The following is a 21,483-nucleotide window of genomic DNA, read 5'->3' on the forward strand; positions in this document are numbered from 1 at the left end:
CAATCTCATAGGGCATACTAGGAGCAATGATTTAATTTTTTTATTGATTACGGTCACAGACAAGAGACAGACGGCGACACATTCAGTGTTCAAAGACGTGTGAGCGGTTACAGTACGCGATATTAATTCTTCTCCACGGTTTTTAAATAAACAACAACACACAAAACATTAATAGTCACTTAGGTATCACTAGGTTCGGTATTATTTAAAGTAACAGACAGCAGCGTGCATTAGAATTACACCACAGTGAAGACATTTGGGAATGGTTTTAAAGGCTTTCAGGCTCTGGAAGGAGTAGTCCTAGACTGGCTTTAAGTAGGAGTTAGATCAAATTGAGGATAAAATGTCTGGAGCTGCAACGGTGAGAGGCTACGTGGTCACCAGGGTGTTTCCGTGGACTTTAACGGGGGTCGTCGGGGGCGGCGATCTTCTCCAAACTGGGCTCCATGCCCCAGATCTCCCTGGCGTACTGGGAAATGGTGCGGTCGCTGGAGAATTTTCCCGATGCGGCGATGTTCCGGATTACCATCTTGGTCCACTCTTTCGGGTTCTGGTAATGTACACAAAATTGGTAGGGACGATATAACAACTTGTACACTTTTTGCTCGGGATGGGACATCAAGTCCAGCAGAGTTCACTACATTTCTAACGGTTTAAAAGTAGAAAACACAAACAGAAGGACATTTTTCTCAAAGCAGCTTCCTATGAGTTTTGCAGGTTAGCAAGTTCACACAGTTTAATCTTTAAATTAATTACCGCAATTTTCGGACTACAAGCCGCTACTTTTTTCCTTCATTTTGAATTCTGCAGCATATAGTCCAGTGCAGCTTGTTTGGATTAATAGGTAACACTATTTAACAGCGGCGTCAGAAGACTGTCAGAAGACCGTCAAAATTTTGACATGACACTATCATAGGCATGACTGAATGCTGATGACAGATGATTGTCTAATGACAGTCTTATGGCACCACTGTCAAATAATGTGTTATCAAATACCATAACAACTTGAACAGTAACTGAAGAAATAATCAGAAAAGAACATGAGTTTTGACTGTCATTTACATTTGTAGAGTTGCTCGCCGCCAGAGGCTGGCTGATCGGTGAAGGCTGTCACCCTCGCCACCGTGTGCGACATGATCCGGGCTAGTTGTGTGATTTTTCATTTTCGAAAGGCGAAAAAGACTGGAACAGCCGCCATTCCCCTGCTGCTTCCCCGGCAACGAGCACTCCTGCCAGCAGCAGGGGAACGACGAGCTGTAATTTGCTCGCCGCCGACTGTTTGGCCAATCGGTGAAGACAATCGACAACCCCGCCGCTGTGTGACATAATCCGGGGTAGTTTTCTTGTGATTTTTCGTTTTCCAAAGGCAAGAATAAGCCTTGGAAACGCCGCTCGGTTCGGGTTGGCATGTCGTCTAGCTGTCATGCCTCCTGTTTTGTTTACGCTCTCCGAAGCCGGGGCAGGGAAATGACAAAAGCCAGACTAACTCAGGTGGCATAAAATATCGTTCGGAAGGTGCAAGAAGTCAACAGTTTTCACCAGTACGCAGTAATTTTGCCCTCTTGTACTGAATACATGCATTTGTAATATTTCATATTCCATTTAGCACAAGACATATTTGTCATGACCATACTAGAGCTGTCCCGACTAGTCGACATAGTCGACGTCATCGATGACGTAAATCCGTCGACGAGCACAACATCCCGTCGACGGTTAATGAAGGGTTAAAAAATATATATGCGTGGAAAGTTCAGAATGTCGGATGCTCTGTTTGCAAGCGGGGAAAGCGGCACAAAGCCAAAAAAAAGCGCACCAGAGTGTCCAAAACATTGACTTATTTCAAAGAAACAACGGAGGGTACACTCTTCTGTCCTGTCTCTTCAATGCCAAGCTTGGCTGCACGTCGGCCGTGAATAAACACCTCAAGCGCCGTCACCGTTTGTAATTTTATTTTATTTTTTCATTTTTTGTACACCAGAGGGTGCTGTCGCCTTACTAAATAATAATGTTTCATTGACAATGGGCCTATAGGTGCTATTAGTATTGTTCTTAATGCTAACTGAAAGGTTTATTTCATGTTATGGTTTATTTTATGGTATAGAAAATTATATAAGGTTAAAAGGTCATAAATATATACAGTATATACAGTGATTGCACTCAAGGGAGAGATTGTCAATGATAAGGTAATAAATTAAGGTAAAGGCAATTCATATAGGCAATTCATTGATATATAAATAAGGTTTAAAAGGAAAAAGGTGAAAAGTTTTCGTTAATTTCTAATTGTGTTGTTCCATTTGTGTGCACCGTAGCTCTTACGGTGTGATCACATCAAGGATGGAATAAAAGTTGTAAACCATCAGTTTAAGAGACCTTCTTTTCAATCGTTTATTAATTAATTAATTTATTTACGTGTTTATTTGTACTTTAATAAATAATTTGAGTGTTCCAATATGTTTTTTGTGAATTGATAAGCGTCAACAAAAATTTCATTGCTAAATTAGTAAACAAAAAAACAAAAACAAAAAAATATATATATTTTTTTAAATTATTAGATTAGTCGACTAATCGTAAAAATAGTCGGCTGATTAATCGGGAGAAAATTAGTCGTTTGGGACAGCCCTAGACCATACCATTTATCAAGCAATTGGGGAAAAATACTTCGATAAAAAGAGTATCCTTTAAAAATATTGGAGTAGAGATTGAAACAATGACATTTTGCTGCTCTCTTCGTCGCATTTTCCTCATTCTGAATCTTCCCCCTCAATGGGCTGAATTCTAAATATGATGAACTCGTGACCCTGCCTAGAGCACTATGATGACAGGCGGGGCTAAACAGCAGATTAAAAGACTAATTTCTCGTCATCTGTGCTTTGCCAAATTGTTGTATATAGTCGAACAGTCTCAAAATATTCAAATTCACATAATAATGCTATTTAAGATTTTGTTATGCTGTCACGGGGACTTTAAATGTAAGTTTGAACATAATGAAAATTATTCACTTAATAATGCGAGGGTCAATTTTTTCCTTAAAACATATGGGAAGACAACCTAAATTACCTGTATGACTGAACTCATTATGTAATGCATATAAGGTTAAATAGAAGTTGGCAGTGTTATGTCTGTACCGCCCCAATGGAAACAGTCGCCCTTGCAAGATAGACGCATGGATTTCTCCGACTTGAACCCCTTTAAGTTCTTAAAATGGATTTGTTTTCAAGCGTTAACTTAATAGCAGCCATTGGCGGCGATATATATCGTCAACGGCGGTGAACAGTTGAAATAGATTTGAATGCAGTTTTGCTACCAACCTTATAGAGGGCGCTCACACGCTCCTGGCATTTGATGTAATCCTCATAGTCCGCGAAGACTTTGAATCTGCGGGACACGCAAACAAAACATGACTTTCCCCATTCATCTAAAATCTGGTGCCGATAGAGGTTCTGATCAAACCTGTCGTGGTGCATCAGCATGTTAACCAGATCCTTGAAAAGGTCTGCCTGGTGCGGGCTGAACAAGCCTGCTGCGATCTGAGATACAGCCTGCTTCAACTCAGGTAAGCGGTTGTAGTACGACATGGCGTCGTATCTGGAAACACATCAGGTTAAGACCCGCCACATAGTCCTTAAGTCATGTTACTCCAGTCCTCACCCTGTTTTGTCAAGAGCCTCCACGTCCTTGACTCTCATGCCGAAAATGAAGAGGTTCTCCTCGCCGGCTTCTTCCGCCATCTCCACGTTGGCGCCGTCCATGGTGCCGATGGTGAGGGCGCCGTTCAGCATGAACTTCATGTTCCCGGTGCCGGACGCCTCGGTACCTGCGGTGGAGATCTGCTCGGACAGATCCGCCGCTGGGATGACTGCGGACGCGAGAAGAATATCAGATTTGACGCCATAACAGCAGTGTGCGAGGGGGTGAATACCTTTCTCGGCCAGAGTGACTCGATAGTTCTCCAGGAAGATGACCTTTAGGCGATCTCCCACCACCGGGTCGTTGTTGACAACTTTGCCGATGGAGGTGATGAGCTGGATGATCAGTTTGGCTGTGTGGTAACCCGGAGCCGCCTAGACATCGGTATCTTATTAAAAACAGGATTTTCATATACACTGTATCACAAAAGTGAGTACACCCCTCGCATTTCTGCAGATATTTAAGTATATCTTTTCATGGGACAACACTGACAAAATGACACAATGAAAAGTAGTCTGTGTGCAGCTAGTTAATTTATTTTCCCCTCAAAATAACTCAAAATATAGCCATTAATATCTAAACCCCTGGGAACAAAAGTGAGTACATCCCTTAGAAACTACGTACATCCCTAAATGTCCTAATTGAGTACTGCTTGTCAATTTTCCCTCCAAAATGTCATGTGACTCGTTACAGGAGTGCTGTCAGCATTGCTGCAAAGACTGAAGAGGTGGGGGGGTCAGCCTATTAGTGCTCAGACCATACGCCGCACTCAAGTCTTGTCGCTTGCATACACATGGACCTGAAGTGTCCCTCTAATACATTTGTAATCAATATTTTCTTACAAGAAATGGATAATATTAATCCCAACAGGTTTTGGAATAACATTTCGGTGCCAAACAAAACTGTTGAAAAGTGTTCTTATGTTTACAGCTTGGTAAAACCCATTGACTCAATTTTTGCAATGACAGAAGTCTTGATGCACACAACCCCAGATTAGAACTTCACCTCTTACCAATAATGGATCAATTAAGTCTAAGGTGTGTATCAAAAGAACCCCAGTGCACTAGACTGCCACATCAACTGCAACCTGACCTCTGACAAGATGCCTAAGACTCCTCCTGAGTCCAAAGTGTTAAATATCAAGAGCCTGAAGACCAAATCCACTGCAGATGTGGAAGACACCTTCAGTGTGTCTCAGAGTCAGGTACAGAGGTACGTTTTTGACAAGCCCAGGTCAGGCAGACCCCGCAAGACAACTGCTCGGGAGGACCGGTTGTTGGCTGGAAAATCCAAAGCCAGCCCTTTTCCACTGTAGCAGAGCTCCACGAGACCTGGTCAACTGAAGTCCCTGTCTCCACCAGAACAGGTTGTCGAATTCTGTCTAGAAATTGCCTCCATGGTCGAATCAGTGCCCAGAAACCAACATTAAACAAAAGACGATTAAAAAACCGTGTGGAATTTGCCAAGGCCCACAACTTGTCAAAAGGATGGACGCTGGAAAAGTGGCAAAAGGTGGATTTTTCAGTTGAATCTTCCATCGACTTACACCACAGTCGCCGCAAATATTGCAGGAGACCTACTGGAGCCCACATGGATCAGAGATTCACTTGGAAAACAGTGAAGTTTGGTGGTGGCAAAATCATGGTCTGGCGTTACATCCAGTATGGGGGTGTGCGAGAAATATGCAGGGTGTAATATCAACAAATCTTAGCTGCCTCTTACATTCCTAACCATAAAAAGGGACAAATGGTGCTCCATCGCGTACTTCAAAGTTCCTCAAGGCAAAGAAGATCAAGATCCTCCAAGACTGGCCAGCCCAGTCACCAGACTTGAACACTATTGAGCATGTCTGGGGTAGGATGAAAGAGGAAGCATGGAAGACGAAACCCAAGAATGTTGATGAACTCTGGGAGGCATGCAAGACTGCTTTCTTTGATGTTCCTGATGACTTCATGAATAAATTGTACGAATCCTTGCCAAACTGCATGGATGCAGTCCCTCAAGCCCATGGAAGTCATACAAAGTATTAAATTTGGATCTCACAGCACCAATACTTAATTCGCTTATGTTATGTAACATTTTTGTATTTGAAGTAGTTTTTGTTCAATTTTACTACTTTCTGTAGGCAAAATTTGACCTTTATGTCTTCATTAAAGAATTCTTTTTTTCAGTGAAACAAATATATTTTTGTACGTTCATCATTTAGGAGGGTCTTAGCTTTCATATGAGCCATTTCTGAAACCAATTAACTAATTAAAAGTCAGGTTATTAGCAATCGTTTCTACAAAATGGATAAGCGGCAAGACTTGTCAGGGACTGTACTGTGAAATACTGCAGCAGAGCATGATCCCCTCCCTCCAGAAACTGGGTCGCAGGGCAGTGTTCCAGCATGACCATGACCCCAAACACACTTCCAAGATGACCACTGCTTTACTGAAGAACCTGAGGGTAAATGTGATGGGCTGGCCAAGTATGTCTCCAGACCTGAACCCAATAGAACATCTTTGGGGGATTCTCAAGCGGATAATATAAGCTGCACACAGACTACTTTTCATTGTGTCAAAGTGTCATTTTGTCAGTGTTGTCCCATGAAAAAATATACTTAAATATCTTCAGAAATGCAAGGGGTGTACTCACTTTTGTGATACACTATTATTTTTTACGATTGGAGTCACCTTTCCTCCGATCATGATGGTCCTCGGGGTCCAAGTCTTGTTGGGTTCCTTCCTGATGCCTACGTTTTGGAAAAACAGGTTCAAGTGCTTTCTCTTAATTGGCATTTTCTAGTTGAAGAAGCACGCACGGTTGTAGAGCGTGATGATGTGCAGGCAGTTGAGAAGTTGCCTCTTGTACTCGTGAATCCTCTTCACCTGCACGTCGAACATGGAGCTCGGGTTGATCTTCACGCCGTAGTGCTCCTCCAAGTGGGCGGAAAACTTCATCTTGTTCTCCTGCGCTCGAAAGATTCGCTCAGACATTCGAAGGAAAGAACGAGTCAGTAACCGTTGCGTTTTATTTGACCTGTTTGACTTTGGCAACGTCTCGGATGAAGGCGTCGTCGTTGACGAACTCCAGGAGCCCTTTCAGCTGGTCCAGGTCGCGGATGTAGTCGTCGCCAATTCTCTGCAGAGAAGAAAACACCTCCAGAAATCGTTCTGATTTTACCTTATTCATTTCAAACCGAACAAACCTCGGCGATAACGTCAGCCAGTCCCGGGTTACACATGAGAAGCCAGCGCCTGGGTGTGATCCCGTTGGTCTTGTTCTGAAACTTGTGAGGATCCATGTCGTAAAAGTCCTTGAAGCTAGGAGAGAACCGCGAGGACTGTCAACGATCGAGTGCGTCCGAACCAGATTTCGCGAGGGTGGCGCTTACACAGTGTTCTTGATGATTTCAGAGTGGATGCGGGCCACGCCGTTGACGGCGTGTGAGCCCACGATGCACAGGTGAGCCATGTTGATTTTCTTGACGTCGCCCTCCTCGATGAGGGACATGCGGCGTACGCGCTCATTGTCGTTGGGATACAGCTTCGCGACGCGCTGCAAAAACCGACCGAGAAGATGTGACATCCGTGCGGGACTTGGGCGCGCGGTATACAGCGGGGCAAATAAGTATTTTGTCAACCACCAATTGTGCAAGTTCTCCAATTTGAAAAGATTAGAGAGGCCTGTAATTGTCAACATGGGTAAACCTCAACCAAGAGAGACAGAATGTGGAGAGAAAAAAAAAGACAAAATCACATTGTTTGATTTTTAAAGAATTTATTTCCAAATTAGAGTGGAAAATAAGTATTTGGTCACCTACAAACAAGCAAGATTTCTGGCTGTCAAAGAGGTCTAACGAGGCTCCACTCGTTACCTGTATTAATGGCCACTGTTTTAACTCATTATCGGTATAAAAGACCTGTCCACAACCTCAGTCAGTCACACTCCAAACTCCACTATGGCCAAGATCAAAGAGCTTTCGAAGGACACCAGAGACAAAATTGTAGACCTGCACCAGGCTAGGAAGACTGAATCTGCAATAGGTAAAACGCTTGGTGTAAAGAAATCAACTGTGGGAACAATTATTAGAAAATGAAAGACATACAAGACCACTGATAATCTCCCTCGACCTGGGGCTCCATGCAAGATCTCACCCCGTGGCGTCAAAATGATAACAAGAATGGTGAGCAAAAATCCCAGAACCACACGGGGGGACCTAGTGTAGTGCTGCAACGATTAATCGATTAACTCGAGTATTCGATTAGAAAAAAAAATATTCGAATTAAATTTTGTCGCCTCAAGTATTCGTTTAATTAAAGTGGCGTTGTTATGGTTTATTTTGAAAGTGTTTGGATTTAGTTTTATTGATCAGGGTGGATACACTGCCCTCTGGTCTGCCTCTTTTCACATGGCTGAATCCAACTGCTCCCTGTTATAACCAACGTAAGCTAAGTTTTTGTTTGAGCTACATTTTTGTAATGTATTCATAATTTAGTTTATAGGTATAAATAGCTATTTTGTTGTGGGAATATGTGTCTGAACCATTTGTTTAGAGCATTGTAAAAAAGACTTTAGCATTTTATAGCATTTAAGCTAGTGGACTTTTTCTATGCAAGTTAGCCGATTGTTCTTTTGTTTTACATAGATCCTCATTTTTTTAAATTTATACTGTTTGAGGTGCAGCTCAGGTATTTTAATTTTTCGTGTTCCTTACTCGATTATTCGAACTAACTAGTCCATCGATTAATTGACTACTAAAATATTCCATAGCTGCAGCCCTAACCTAGTGAATGACCTACGGTCACAAAGGCTACGATCAGTAACACAATGCGCCACCAGGGACTCAAATCCTGCACTGCCAGACGTGTCCCCCTGCTGAAGAAAGTACACATCCAGGCCCGTCTGCGGTTCGCTAGAGAGCATTTGGATGATCCAGAAGAGGACTAGGAGAATGTGTTGTGGTCAGATGAAACCAAAATAGAAATTTTTGGAAGAAACACAGGTTCTCGTGTTTGGAGGAGAAAGAATACTGAATTGCATCCGACGAACACCATGCCCACTGTGAAGCATGGGGGTGGAAACATCATGCTTTGGGGCTGTTTTTCCTGCAAAGGGACCAGGGCGACTGATCTGTGTAAAGGAAAGAATGAGTGGAGCCATGTATCAAGAGATTTTGAGTGAAAATCTCCTTCCATCTGCAAGAGCATTGAAGATGAGCTGTGGCTGGGTCTTTCAGCATGACAATGATCCCAAACACACAGCCAGGGCAACAAAGGAGTGGCTTTGTAAGAAGCATTTCAAGGTCCTGAAGTGGCCAAGTCAGTCTCCAGATCTCAACCCCATAAAAAATCTGTGGAGGGAGTTGAAAGTCCCAAAACATCACTGCTCTAGTGGAGATCTGCATGGAGGAATGGGCCAAAATACCAGCAACAGTATGTGAAAAGCTTGTGAAGAGTTACAGAAAACGTTTGGCCTCTGTTATTGCCAACAAAGGGTACATAACAAAGTATTGAGATGAACTTCTGGAATTGACCAAATACTTATTTTCCACCATGATTTGCAAATAAATCCTTTAAAAATCAAACAATGTGATTTTCTGGAGTTTTTTTCCCACATTCTGTCTCTCATGGTTGAGGTTTACCCATGTTGACAATTACAGGCCTCTCTAATATTTTGAAGTGGGAGAACTTGCACAATTAGTGGTTGACTAAATACTTATTTGCCCCACTATATATTTACCTCCAGATGTCTCCGGTTGATCTCGTACACGATCTCCAGGTGACGAGGCAGCAGGTTTTGGAAGAGATCCACGGGCCAGCGTTCCAGGGCCTCGGGCAGCACAGTGTGGTTGGTGTAGGCACAAGTACGCACCACGATGTCCCAGGCCTGGGTGCGAAACAGCGCTTATCGTCGCGGATAAACTCGCAATATGACAATTAATAGTCACAAACCTTCTCCCAGGGGAGGTTCTCAATATCCACAAGGATCCTCATCAGCTCAGGGATGGCTAAAGCGGGGTGTGTGTCGTTCAGCTGGATGGCGACCTGCCCGACACGCAGAAAGAACTGCAGTTAGCACCGTCCTCATCAAGTCCACTTTGACCGTACCGACCTTGTCAGGCAGCGTGGACAGATCCAAGCGCACAAAGTCCGTGGAACCGAACTTGGACGCCTTGAATCGACGCACGATGTCCTGCAGAGTGGCGGCGACCACAAAGTACTCCTGCTTCAGACGCAGCTCCTTCCCCTCGAAGAACTAAACAAAGATGAATATAAATGAAAGTGTAGTAAAATTTCACTTGCAATTTACTCACGTTGTCATTAGGGTAAAGAACCCTGGAGATGTTCTCTGCCAGGTTCCTGTCGAGGACCGCTTGGATGTAGCCGCCAACATTAACTAGTGGGGTGAACCGCAACTGCGACTCAACGTTACTGTCCACTTGAAGTCCTCGCGACGACACCATACTCACAGTCTTGGAGGTTGAAGTCACACGGGGCTTTGGCAGACCACAGCCTCATGGTGTTGACGATGTTGTTTCGGTAGCCGGGAACCGGGGTGTCGTAAGGTAGAGCCAGGACCACCTTGATGAAAAAGCGCATAAGCTTTCCTATAAATTGTCAGATTGCGATTATCCAGTAGACTCTCTCGAAGCGCTTGCCTGCGTGTTGACCCATTTGACGCCATCAGGCGTGTGTTCCACCCGGCCGTAAAAGTGCACCGGGCGCATGTACTCGGGGCGCGCCTTCTCCCAGGGATTACCGTAACGGAGCCAGTCGTCAGCTTCCTCCACCTGTACAAACAGACCAGGGGTCGGCAACCCAAAATGTTGAAAAAGCCAAATTGGAGCAAAAAAACATATGTCTAGAGCCGCAAAAAATTGAAAGCATTATAAAGAGGGCAACACATGCTATATTAGCCTACTATCAAAATGACTAAATTGGCTACAAAGACAGCCTTCATGATTACCGTATTTTCAGCACAAAAGGTGCACCTGAAAGCCTTCATTTTTTTCAAAAGCCAACTGTGCCTGTGTATAATCCGATGTGCCTTATATATGGATCAATATTAATCATGGCACAACATTCTGTTCAGCTCAGCTCCATCTTATAGACCCTACCCACGTGACATCACAACTCCTTCCTCCTGACTGGTGCCGCCCAATTGTCCGTCAACACATCATGTTTACCTGTTACGGCTACGTACATTCCTCCCATTTCCGACGTGTTTTTCTGCTCGTTAACATTAATAATCAAAATGGTGAAGGCGTGTGTGGCTGTCGGTTGCAATAACAGAGAAGATAGACGGAGAGACTTGAAGTTCTACCGTATTCCGAGAGACCCAGAGAGGAGAGCGAGATGGGCTGCTGCAATTCGACGAGAAAACTGGGCTCCAAACGATTACCACAGATTATGTAGTAGTCATTTTATATCTGGTAAGATGCATTTAATATATATTTAGAGGGTTTTGGGCTGACAACCACAATTAAGATCATTGCTAGGCTAATCGCCGACAACATACACGTATGTATGTCGTGAGAGTGCTATCGCTAAACCATATAAACATTAAAAGCCCTAACTCCATTGACAAACGACATGAAATACATTAGACTTGACAGTGGATGTTAGCAATAACAAAAGATTTTGAAGTGAAAATTTCGTAACTCACCTTTCCAAGCACAAGATAGATTCCTGCCAAATTTTCGTGGACGAGGACCTGTTTCACCCAACCAGCAATGAATTATTTATAAGCCTCCAAGCTCTTAAAGTTTTTCAAACTTTCGTGAGAATAGGCTGATTTTGTGTGGACAAGATAGTTGTTCATATCAGGGTAGCTAGCAGATGTCAGGCAAATACGGCGGAGACAGCGGGTCGAAAAACATCGATTTAGGCATCAAATATGGATCTGGCGAATGGATAAACTGAAGCTTTTCCACATAACGCCTTTTATGCAACGCATCAAGTGAGTTTACGGCATCCGCAAGCACCGGGTATTCCATGAAATGCATTATAAATTGCTCGATCAATTGAGACCATTGATAATACAGACACAAAATGACGGACAAGGGGGCGGAACCATACAGCGAGCACGTGATATTGTGACGTCGGTGGGTAGGGTCTATAGATGCATTACACAACACCAACCACTACTACTACTACACCTTATAATTAGGGTTGTTCCGGTCATGTTTTTTTTGCTCCCGATCCGATCCCGATCATTTTAGTTTGAGTATCTGCCAATCCCGATATTTCCCGATCCGATCACTTAATTTTTTCTCCCGATTCAATTCCAATCATTCCCGATCATTTTTCCCGATCCTATACATTTTGGCAATGCATTAAAAAAAATGAATAAAACTCGGACGAATATATACATTCAACATACAGTACATAAGTACTGTATTTGTTTATTATGACAATAAATCCTCAAGATGCCATTTACATTATCAATATTCTTTCTGTGAGAGGGATCCACGGATAGAGAGACTTGTAATTCTTAAAGGATGAATGTGACTTTGTATATTGTGACTAAATATTGCCATTTAGTGTATTTGTTGAGCTTTCAGTAAATGATACTATAGCCATTTAACTGTTCTGCCCAAATGCATGATGGGAAGTGCAACCATGATTGTGCGTAATGGCACCAATTGATATATCTTCTCTGCGTTGGGAAGTAACATAGGGTGTTAAGGAAAAGATCAACCACTACCGCTCTTCCCCACATTGTTTCCCACGATGTTTCTAATTGTTGAGAGAGGGATTTTAAGGCTTTAGCCAATTAAAAAGAGGCTCCAAAGACTGCCAAAATTCTCTCTACTCATTTTACGCTGCCTGTTAGCTCTATGTATCGGTAAAACGGCACCATTATAGATTGAGCGCGACAATGCGTGAGTGGGTCGTGCAGCGCATGCGTTAATTGCGTTAAATATTTTAACGTGATTAATTTTTTAAAAATTAATATAGCCCTACTTTAAGCCAAAACTAAAGACTCTGGATGAATGTAAAACATTTTGTCTGTAACGTTAAATACAATTAGAAAACAATTTAATTAAAAAAATATATATATATTAAAAAAAGGCATGTCCGATATTTTTTTTGCCGATTCCGATACTTTGAAAATGTCGTGATCAGACCCGATCGATCGGGACATCTTTACTTATAATGTAACCATGAACATGAAAACTGTTTTAAAATGGATTTTAAATGTTTTAAAATTCATTGAAGGTGTGTCTTATACTACGATGTGCCTTATATAGGGGTCAATATTAATCATAGCATGACATTCCATTTAGCTCAGCTCCTACTACTCCTACTACTATGCCCTATACATGAAAACGGTTTTAAAATAGGCCATTCATTAAAGGTGCGCCTTTTACTCTGATGTGCCTTATATATGGATCATTATTATATAATCATGGCACAACATTCCGTTTAGCTCAACTCCATCTTGTGGATGCATAACGCAACGCCAACTACTAGTACTACTATACCTTATAATGCAGTGCAGCCTTTACGTGAAATGGTTTTAAAATGGGCAATTCCTTGAAGGTGCGCCAACTACTACTACTACTACTATACCTTATAATGCAGTGCACCCTTTACCTGAAAACTGTTTTAAATGGGCAATTCATTGAAGGTGCGCCTTATATTCCAATGCGCCTCATATTGGGGTCAATATTAATCATGGCATGACATTCCGTTTAGTTTAGCTCCATCTGGTGGATGCATAACGCAATGCCAAGCACTACAACTACAACTGCACCCTATACATTAAAACAGATTTAAAATAAGCCATTCATTGAAGGTGCGCCTTATACTCCGATGTGCCTTATATATGGATCTATATTAGTTAATCATGGCATAACATTCCGTTTAGCTTAGCTCCATCTGGTGGATGCATAACGCAAGACCAACCACAACTACTACTACTGCGCCCTATACATGAAAACGGATTTAAAAATAGGCCATTGAAGGTGCGCCTTATACTCCGATGTGCCTTATAAATAAATCAATATTCGTTAATAATGGCACAACATTCGATTTAGCTACTACTACTACTGCTCCTTATAATGCAGTGTGCCCTACACGTGAAAAACAGTTTTAAAATAGGCCATTCATTCAAGGTGCGCCTTATACTCCGATGTGCCTTATTTATGGATCAATATTAGTTAATCATGGTACAACATTCCGTTTAGCTCAGCTCCATCTTGTGGATGCATAACGCGACACCAACTACTACGACTACTGCTGCGTCTTATAATGCCTTACACATGAAAACGGTTTTAAAATAGGCCACTCATTGAAGGTGCGCCTTATACTCCGATGCGCCTTATACTGTATATGGATCAATATTAGTTCGTCATGGCACGACATTCGATTTAGCTTCTACTACTGATCATTATAATGCAAAGTGCCCTGTACATGAAAACAGATTTAACATAGGCCATTCATTGAAGGTGCGCCTTATACAGGGATTGATACTTCTACTACTATTACTGCGCCTTATAATGCAGTGTGCCTTATACAGGAAAACAATTTTAAAATGGGCCACTCATTGAAGGTTCGCCTTATGGTGCGGAAAATATGGTAAATGTTTATTTTCTCTGCAGTGAATCCTATAGGGAATGACGCAAAATGTGACTGTTGTACAATGCCGCCTCAAGTTTAACTTTATTGCATCATTAATAAATTAGAAGAATGTTTGTGTCATGTTTTTCCCCCTACAGAATAATATTAAAACTAAAAATATATTGCCAGTGAGCCACTAGTGCAGCGCTAAAGAACTGCGGGTTGGTTAATAACCCCCTAGTAAAATGCTTTTCAGTGGTATAACAGTAAGGGATCCGTGCGCCTTAACCTTACCTGCCGGCCGTCTACAATTTTCTGATTGAATATGCCAAACTCGTAGCGGATGCCGTATCCATAAGCAGCCAGGCCTAGAGAGGCCATGGAGTCCAGGAAGCAAGCTGAAAACAAACAACGGAGGCGCAGTCAGAACCGACGCAAGCGGGAAGAGTCGAAAGATGCAAGCTCACCAGCCAGACGACCCAAACCGCCGTTGCCCAGGCCCGCGTCTTCCTCAATGTCCTGCAGCTCTTCCATGTCGAGTCCCAGCTAGGAAAAAGCGTGAAGAGAATCTCATCGGAAAACCGGTCCACTGGTCGCCTTACCTGATACGTGGCCTCATCGCACGCGTTCTCCAGAGCCAGGTTGACCATGGTGTTCTGCAGGGTCCGGCCCATGTAGAACTCCAGGGAGAGATAGTAAACCCTCTGCAAGAGGAAGGGAAATTTGAAATGTTTAACAATGACAGATTTGGACTTTACAGTGCCATTGTTAGGCCTATTTTACGGGGGGCTTCAGGAGTTTTCGTTGACTAAAACTAGACGAGGACGAACACATTTTTGAAATGACTAAAACATGACTAAGACTACCACAATTTTTGGACGATAAACCGCTACTTTTTTTCCCCCCCTCATTTTGAATCTTGCGGCTTATTATTCTAGTTTATTTGGGTTAACAGGTAAAACTTTATTGGACAGCGGTGTCATGAGACAAAAGACATAATTTGCCGGATGACACAAAATGACATTTGTCATAAGCATTCATTAATGCGCCTGGCAGTGTAATGTCATAATATGATGGTTTTATAGCAGTTTTATGTTGCCACTGTCAAATAAAGTGTCACCAAATACCATAACTAGCAATTAATGAAACAACTAGAACAGTAACTGAAGAAAATTAGCACAGAACATGAATTTTGACTGCTATTTACATCTGTAGCGTTGCAGTGCATGCTAGGAGGCATGTTGGACGACAACAGTGTTGACAGCAGGTGGCAGCAGAGGTTTACTGTCTCCGCCCAAGGAAGCAGTGATGTCCAAATGAAGCCACTTGAAGCTTTTATGGTGGTTCATGGTGATTCATTTGGTCTTGGACAGCCTTATGATGCTGCTGTCAAATAACCGGTTAATATCTTTTGGTGTAAATATCCCATAATACAGTGAGGACAGCTGCAGCTTATAGTCTGTTGCAGCTTATCTATAAACAAATGCCGTTTTCGTGTCAAATTTGGTGGGTGGCGCCTTATCGTCCGAGAATTACGGGAGCAAGTATTTTCGTCCAAAAGAGACAAAAATTATGTCATGTCACAATTATGATTGTGTTATGACAGTCTTATGGCGCCACTGTCAAATAAAGTGTTGCTAAATACCATAACTAGCAATTGATGAAACAACTGGAACAGTAACTGAAGAAATAATTAGCACAGAACATGAATTTTCATTGTTATTTACATCTGTAGCGCTGCAATGCATGCTGGGAGGCATGTTGGATGACAACAGTGTTGACAGCAGAGGTTGACTGTCTTCCCCAAGGGAGCAGTGATGGCCAAATGAAGCTACTTGAAGCAATGAATAGGTTCAAAGCTTCATGGTGATTCATTTAGCCCAAAAATTCTGATAATAAGTATTTTCGTCCAAAAGACGTAAGACGAAAATTAAAATGGCTGCCAAAATCAACACTATCTACTAAGTAACTTGCAATTTTTGCATTTTTTCCCCTGTTGTTTTACTGTATTAAAAGATGGGCTGAAACAACAACAATAATAATAACTAGCCCTGCAAGCAGGACTGATCTAGCCCTCGCACAATGTAACGACTACCCATATTCCATCGCTCTCCGTATGTATGTACAAAATTTGGTGAGTTTTCGAGCATGTTCAGGCCTTCAAATTGGCCATTTTCATTTGCCATTAAGAAGAAGATTTGGACCCCAACGCTTCAACAAAAACTCACTATTTTTCATCAGATACCTGAACACATTTCTTAAGGCTCCCTTGATGCAGGTTTGAGGTCAATTGCTTTTTTCCCCGGAGGACGAGGAGCCTTTCTCGTTAAAAAAAAAAAAAAAACGGCGCTTTATGTTCCCACTAGGGGGCGCCAGACCTAATGGGTAATATTTCAATGCAGTCGTGTTCAGGCTTGAATACCTGACATGAATGCCAGATATGAATACGATTGCACCTTGTATCAGGAAGTTATTAGTCATTTTCTGAATTGTGTTTTGCCCAAAAAATGGCCGACTTTTTGCTAGGGGTCGTATTATGGTGGAAGATTTTGATAACTTGTTGGGGTTTTTTTTGTTTTTTTTAAACATTGACACCTTTTTAAAACGATATCTCGATTCTTGGCAAGAGCATATCGATAACCTTTTGGAATACAAAGTATCGCAATATATCACCATTTCGATATTTTGTCACACCTCTAGTGTCCAGCAGAGTTCACTGCGTTTCTCACAGTTTAAAAGTAGAAAACACAAACAGAAGGACATCTCTAAGCAGCTTCCCACTAGTTTTGCAAGTTAGCAAGTTCACACAGTTTAATGTTATGATGTGTCTGATGCAGGTCTGACTCAGCAACAGTCTCCCCAATTTTGAGGAGTGTTGAGGTAATTATCGAGGGTTGATTGATTAAATATTTGCTTGATTGATTGAATATTTGCTTGTTCTCATATATACCATAAATAATACATATTGCCATATTTTTCTCTTATTGATAAAACCAGTAAATGATTATTGCTTGCTATACTAGTTGTAGTATAATGTTTAAGTGTTACAAAGAGTAAAGAGGGTCAGGATGACAACTGCCTTGCTTCATGGCCGCATCATTGCGTAACTAGACCTTCTGAGACATCTTCAGCACCTGGCGTCTGGAATTTCGTCTAGACCTTCGAGGACAATTTTCCATTCGAGGACATCTTCCATGGCCGCAGCGTTGCATAACTCAAGTGTTTGGGTCATTTTGACCGTTGTTTATATGTGTCTTTGCTTACACACGTGTACTTAGTTCCACCTACATGCTCACACATAGCCAACCAAAATCACATGGGTGTCTCCAGCTTGCTCCCCCCTCCCTCAGGGCGGCACCCATCTGTGTTAGGACAAACCCCTAAATAAAAATAGCAAGGAGGGTTTTTCCTTAGATAATTTTGGTGACTATACAGCGTAATCTAGCATTCCTCTGTCTAGTCACTCTTTTGCTCTCCTTGGCCAAGAAAACTGAGTGTCTTCTCTCCTTATTTTTGGGTAATTTTACAAATGTCTACCTAAGGGTCTATTTTTGAACTTGACAAGGAGGATCCAACTAACTCCCTCTGCGACAGCGTCTCAAATGTAACCATGTACATCTTGGGTGCCCAAGTCCCGTCCACGAAGGCCCCTATCCAGCTTGTTTTCCATGTTTTCATCCTTTACCACACCTGAATCAAATGATCAACTACACAGCAAGCTCTACAGGAGCCTGAGAACGATCCTGATGATTTGATTCAGGTGTGCTGGAGGAGAGAGACATGGAAAACAAGCTGGATAGAGGCTCTCGACTTGGGCAGTGGCGCCACCCCTGGCAAATTGGTTGTCCACCCCACTTGCCAGTAAATCGTTAGATTGTTGTAGCATCAGTTATGCATTTCATCCCAAATGAATGCATTTATTTTGTTTTGTTAAATGTAGGGCTGTCAAATTTATCATGTTAACGGACGCTAATAAATTTTTTTGAATTAATCACGTGGAAATATTTATCACAATTAACGCATTCGGGGGACGACTCATTCACGCATTGCCGCAAACAGCCTACAATGGCGCTGTTTTACTTATATACAGAGATCAGAGGCAGAGTGGAGTAGATACAAGCTTTCATTGGGGCCGTGCTTTTAATTGGCAAAACTTTGTCATCTCTCCCATGGCAACTAACTAAGCAACGTGGGGAAGAATGACAGGAGTTGATGTTTTTCTTAACACCCTGTAATGTACCCAATGCAGAGAAGATATAGCATTAGCAGCCACCACACACAGTAATGGTTGCACCACTTCCCATCATGCATTTGGGCAGAATAGTTAAGTCGCTACAGTATCATTTACTGAAAGCTCAACAAATACACTAGATGGCAATATTTCGTCACAATATATAAACTCACATTTATCCTTTAAGAATTACAAGTCTTTCTATCTATGGATCCCTTTCACAGAAAGAATGTTAATAAAGTTAATGCCATCTTGTGGATTTATTGTTATAATAAACAAATACAGTACTTATGTACAGTATGTTGAATGAATGTATCCGTCTTATCTTTCCATTCCAACAATAATTTACAGAAAAATATGGCATATTTTAGAGATGGTTTGAACTGCGAGTAATTACGATTAATTAATTTTTAAGCTGTGATTAACTCGATTAAAAATTTTAATCGTTTGACAGCCCTAATTAAATGTACACCTTATGCCTAATATACAGTGTTGTTAATCTTGCTGAAAAAAAGTAATTAATTATAGTTACAAATTACTTCTCTCAAAAAGTAATTGCGTTAGTAACTCAATTACCTGAATGTAAGAGTAATTAGTTACTTGGCAAAGTAATTGGTGATAATTACTTTTTTTTCCCCCTCAAAAAAAAAAAAACAAAAAAAACATTGGCCACACTATGTGATTTTTTTTTGTCAAGGTTTTTGGTACAATTGGCCCGAGCCCAATTCTTTACCCTAATTTACCCTTTACCCTGAATTAACTGTTAAAAGTTGTTAAAATTGCTCCCCTTATTGCATTAGTTCCCTTCTCTCTACTTTCGACATATGAAAGTTTTAAAACTGTTTCATCATTTAAGATAGATTCAAGTCAAGATTTTGCCGATTTAGAAGTATTTTAGATTAAAAGTTACTGAGGTTCGCTAGGAAGGTTCCCTACAAGAGCCGTCCTAAAAAGTCTACTGCTTTAAAATGGCGGCTGTCTACTAACTCATTTAGTGCCATGTCTGTCATTTTGCATCTAGTTATATCTATGTACAGTACATGTGATATCCACCATGTCTACCATAATAAGCGAGCGTAGTTTGTACTAGCTATCGGCTACAACATGTATTATTGGAGCTACGTAGCATCGCGTTTGCTCGGCGTCACAACGTTCTTGCCTCCTCCCTACTCCTGCTCTGCTCTGTCGTCTCGGTGAGTCCGTCTCCCTCAGACTTTTCGACCAATATAGTAACGCATGCCTTTCCGTCCTCAGTAACGGTAACGGCGTTGCCAAGATGAGAAAAGTAATTAATTAGATTACCCACTACTGAAAAAAATAACGCCGTTAGTAACGCCATTATATTGTTACGCCGTTATTAACAACACTGCTAATATATACATAACATGATAAAACAATTGTTGTGGAACTCAGAATGTTGACTGGACAGTTATGGACTATGCACATTAAATCATTAGTAACATCAAATATTACACAATACACCAAAGTATATCAGTAGCCGTGTCCTTAAGTCTTTCTGATAGTTTTCCCCTGACCTTTTTACTGCAATAATATAATGAAAACCTGAAATTATGGCTTTCTGTTTTGGCCACCCCAAGATTTTAAGTGGCCCCATTTGGCCACCCCTATGAAAACTTTCTGGAGGCGCCACTGGACTTGGGCACCCCTGATGTACATTGCCAAAAAAAAAAGGGATTCCGCGAACTTCCCACACTAGTGTTGCGATCGACTGGTCGAATCAACGTAATGAACACCCCTGATTTAGCATATCAATTAATTAGGTTCATATTCGTGAGAAATGTAGCCCTGATGATCTGTTTGGTCTTATTAATGTCCCATCCCGTGGAAAAAGTGTCCCTACCAATGTTGACACCAAACCTACGCCCTTGATTCACTTACATCCTGAGTAAATCATTGGGGCTAAGCCCACCCCCTTGTTCTTAAAACCTAGTGACGCCCCTGCCTCACAGTTTGAATGAATTGGACATGTATTGTTTTCACGGACAGGGAATGAGCCAAGTGAGGCCTCAACTGGGGGAACAGAAGGCAACAGTTATGTAATCACTTGTGCTGCACTCTCTACGGGATTGAAAGGATTTTATTGAGTTGATGCGGGAAAAGTTCTATATAAGGCCGCGGAGAGCAGCACTCTCTCGTCTCCATCACTCAACACACTGCAGCACCCCGCCCCCTCCACCCATCTCATCCGAGCCTACGTGCCGAACTGCGGCAGACGACCTACAGGCGCTAACCTTCGGATCCGTCTCGTAGTAGTGCTGCTGCGTCCGGATCCAGCGACCCACCAGATGGTCTCGGACGGTGTTGGCCAGCGCGAAGTAGTAGTCCCGCTTGGTGGCCACATTGCGGTCCTTCACCAGCGTGAAATGCAGATGTCGGTTAAAATTCAGCTTCAGGTCCGCCACGTTCTCCACGCCGGCCAGACCCCGAACCGAAATCTGTTTTCGCTTTTCCTGGTCCGTCAAAGGTTTGGACATGGCGACTGGCGGCTCGGCGAGTCAATTAGGAGTTTGAATAGCACCTGTGAAGCGAGACTCGAGTCGGAAGTCGACGCTCTGCGGTATTTATTATGATAGGTCAAGTTAACGGAAGCGAATACGCCTACTTCCGGTTTGTGCTCGTCAAAGCTAAAGCATTTCCGGTGAACGCGTTCAAGTGCGTCACAATTAACGTGAAGGCACTCCCGACGTAGTTTCGCTTATACAGTAAAGTAGTGCCCCAAAACCTTTTTTTTAACCCTGGAGAACCCACGGAGAATACATTTTTGTGTGTGTACAGTACCGGTACATATATATTTTTGTGTATGTTCTTATACAGTAACATGCATGAAATAATGTATAAATAAGATAAAGCATGTGAGTGAAACGTCTCGGCCAATCAGTTTGCGAGATTCCCGAGTGATGCTAGGCAGCGAATCAAGAGAGGTGGATTTTGGGTTGGGCGGGCTCTCCCTGTTTTCTGCTAGACGACGGGCAGGTTTTACGCCAAATTTCTCCA

General features: G+C 42.2%; 1 protein-coding gene across 1 annotated transcript; it reads right to left on the reverse strand.

Annotated features, from left to right (window-relative positions):
* Positions 1–25: 25 nt before the first annotated feature.
* On the reverse strand, positions 26–21,074 carry LOC130928358 (glycogen phosphorylase, muscle form-like). The gene is made up of 20 exons (XM_057854878.1): positions 20,721–21,074; positions 14,840–14,941; positions 14,705–14,783; positions 14,532–14,635; positions 10,331–10,462; positions 10,142–10,253; positions 9,986–10,068; positions 9,784–9,927; positions 9,624–9,716; positions 9,412–9,558; positions 7,064–7,227; positions 6,878–6,992; positions 6,709–6,810; positions 6,491–6,638; positions 6,363–6,421; positions 3,920–4,061; positions 3,649–3,856; positions 3,451–3,585; positions 3,309–3,375; positions 26–550 (listed from the first exon to the last, which is right to left on the reverse strand). The coding sequence occupies exons 1-20, from the start codon at positions 20,961–20,963 to the stop codon at positions 401–403; spliced, it is 2,529 nt and encodes an 842-aa protein (XP_057710861.1). The 5' UTR covers positions 20,964–21,074; the 3' UTR covers positions 26–400.
* Positions 21,075–21,483: the final 409 nt, after the last annotated feature.

This window comes from Corythoichthys intestinalis, chromosome 13 (assembly GCF_030265065.1).
Source record: "Corythoichthys intestinalis isolate RoL2023-P3 chromosome 13, ASM3026506v1, whole genome shotgun sequence".
Taxonomy (NCBI): Eukaryota; Metazoa; Chordata; class Actinopteri; order Syngnathiformes; family Syngnathidae; genus Corythoichthys; species Corythoichthys intestinalis.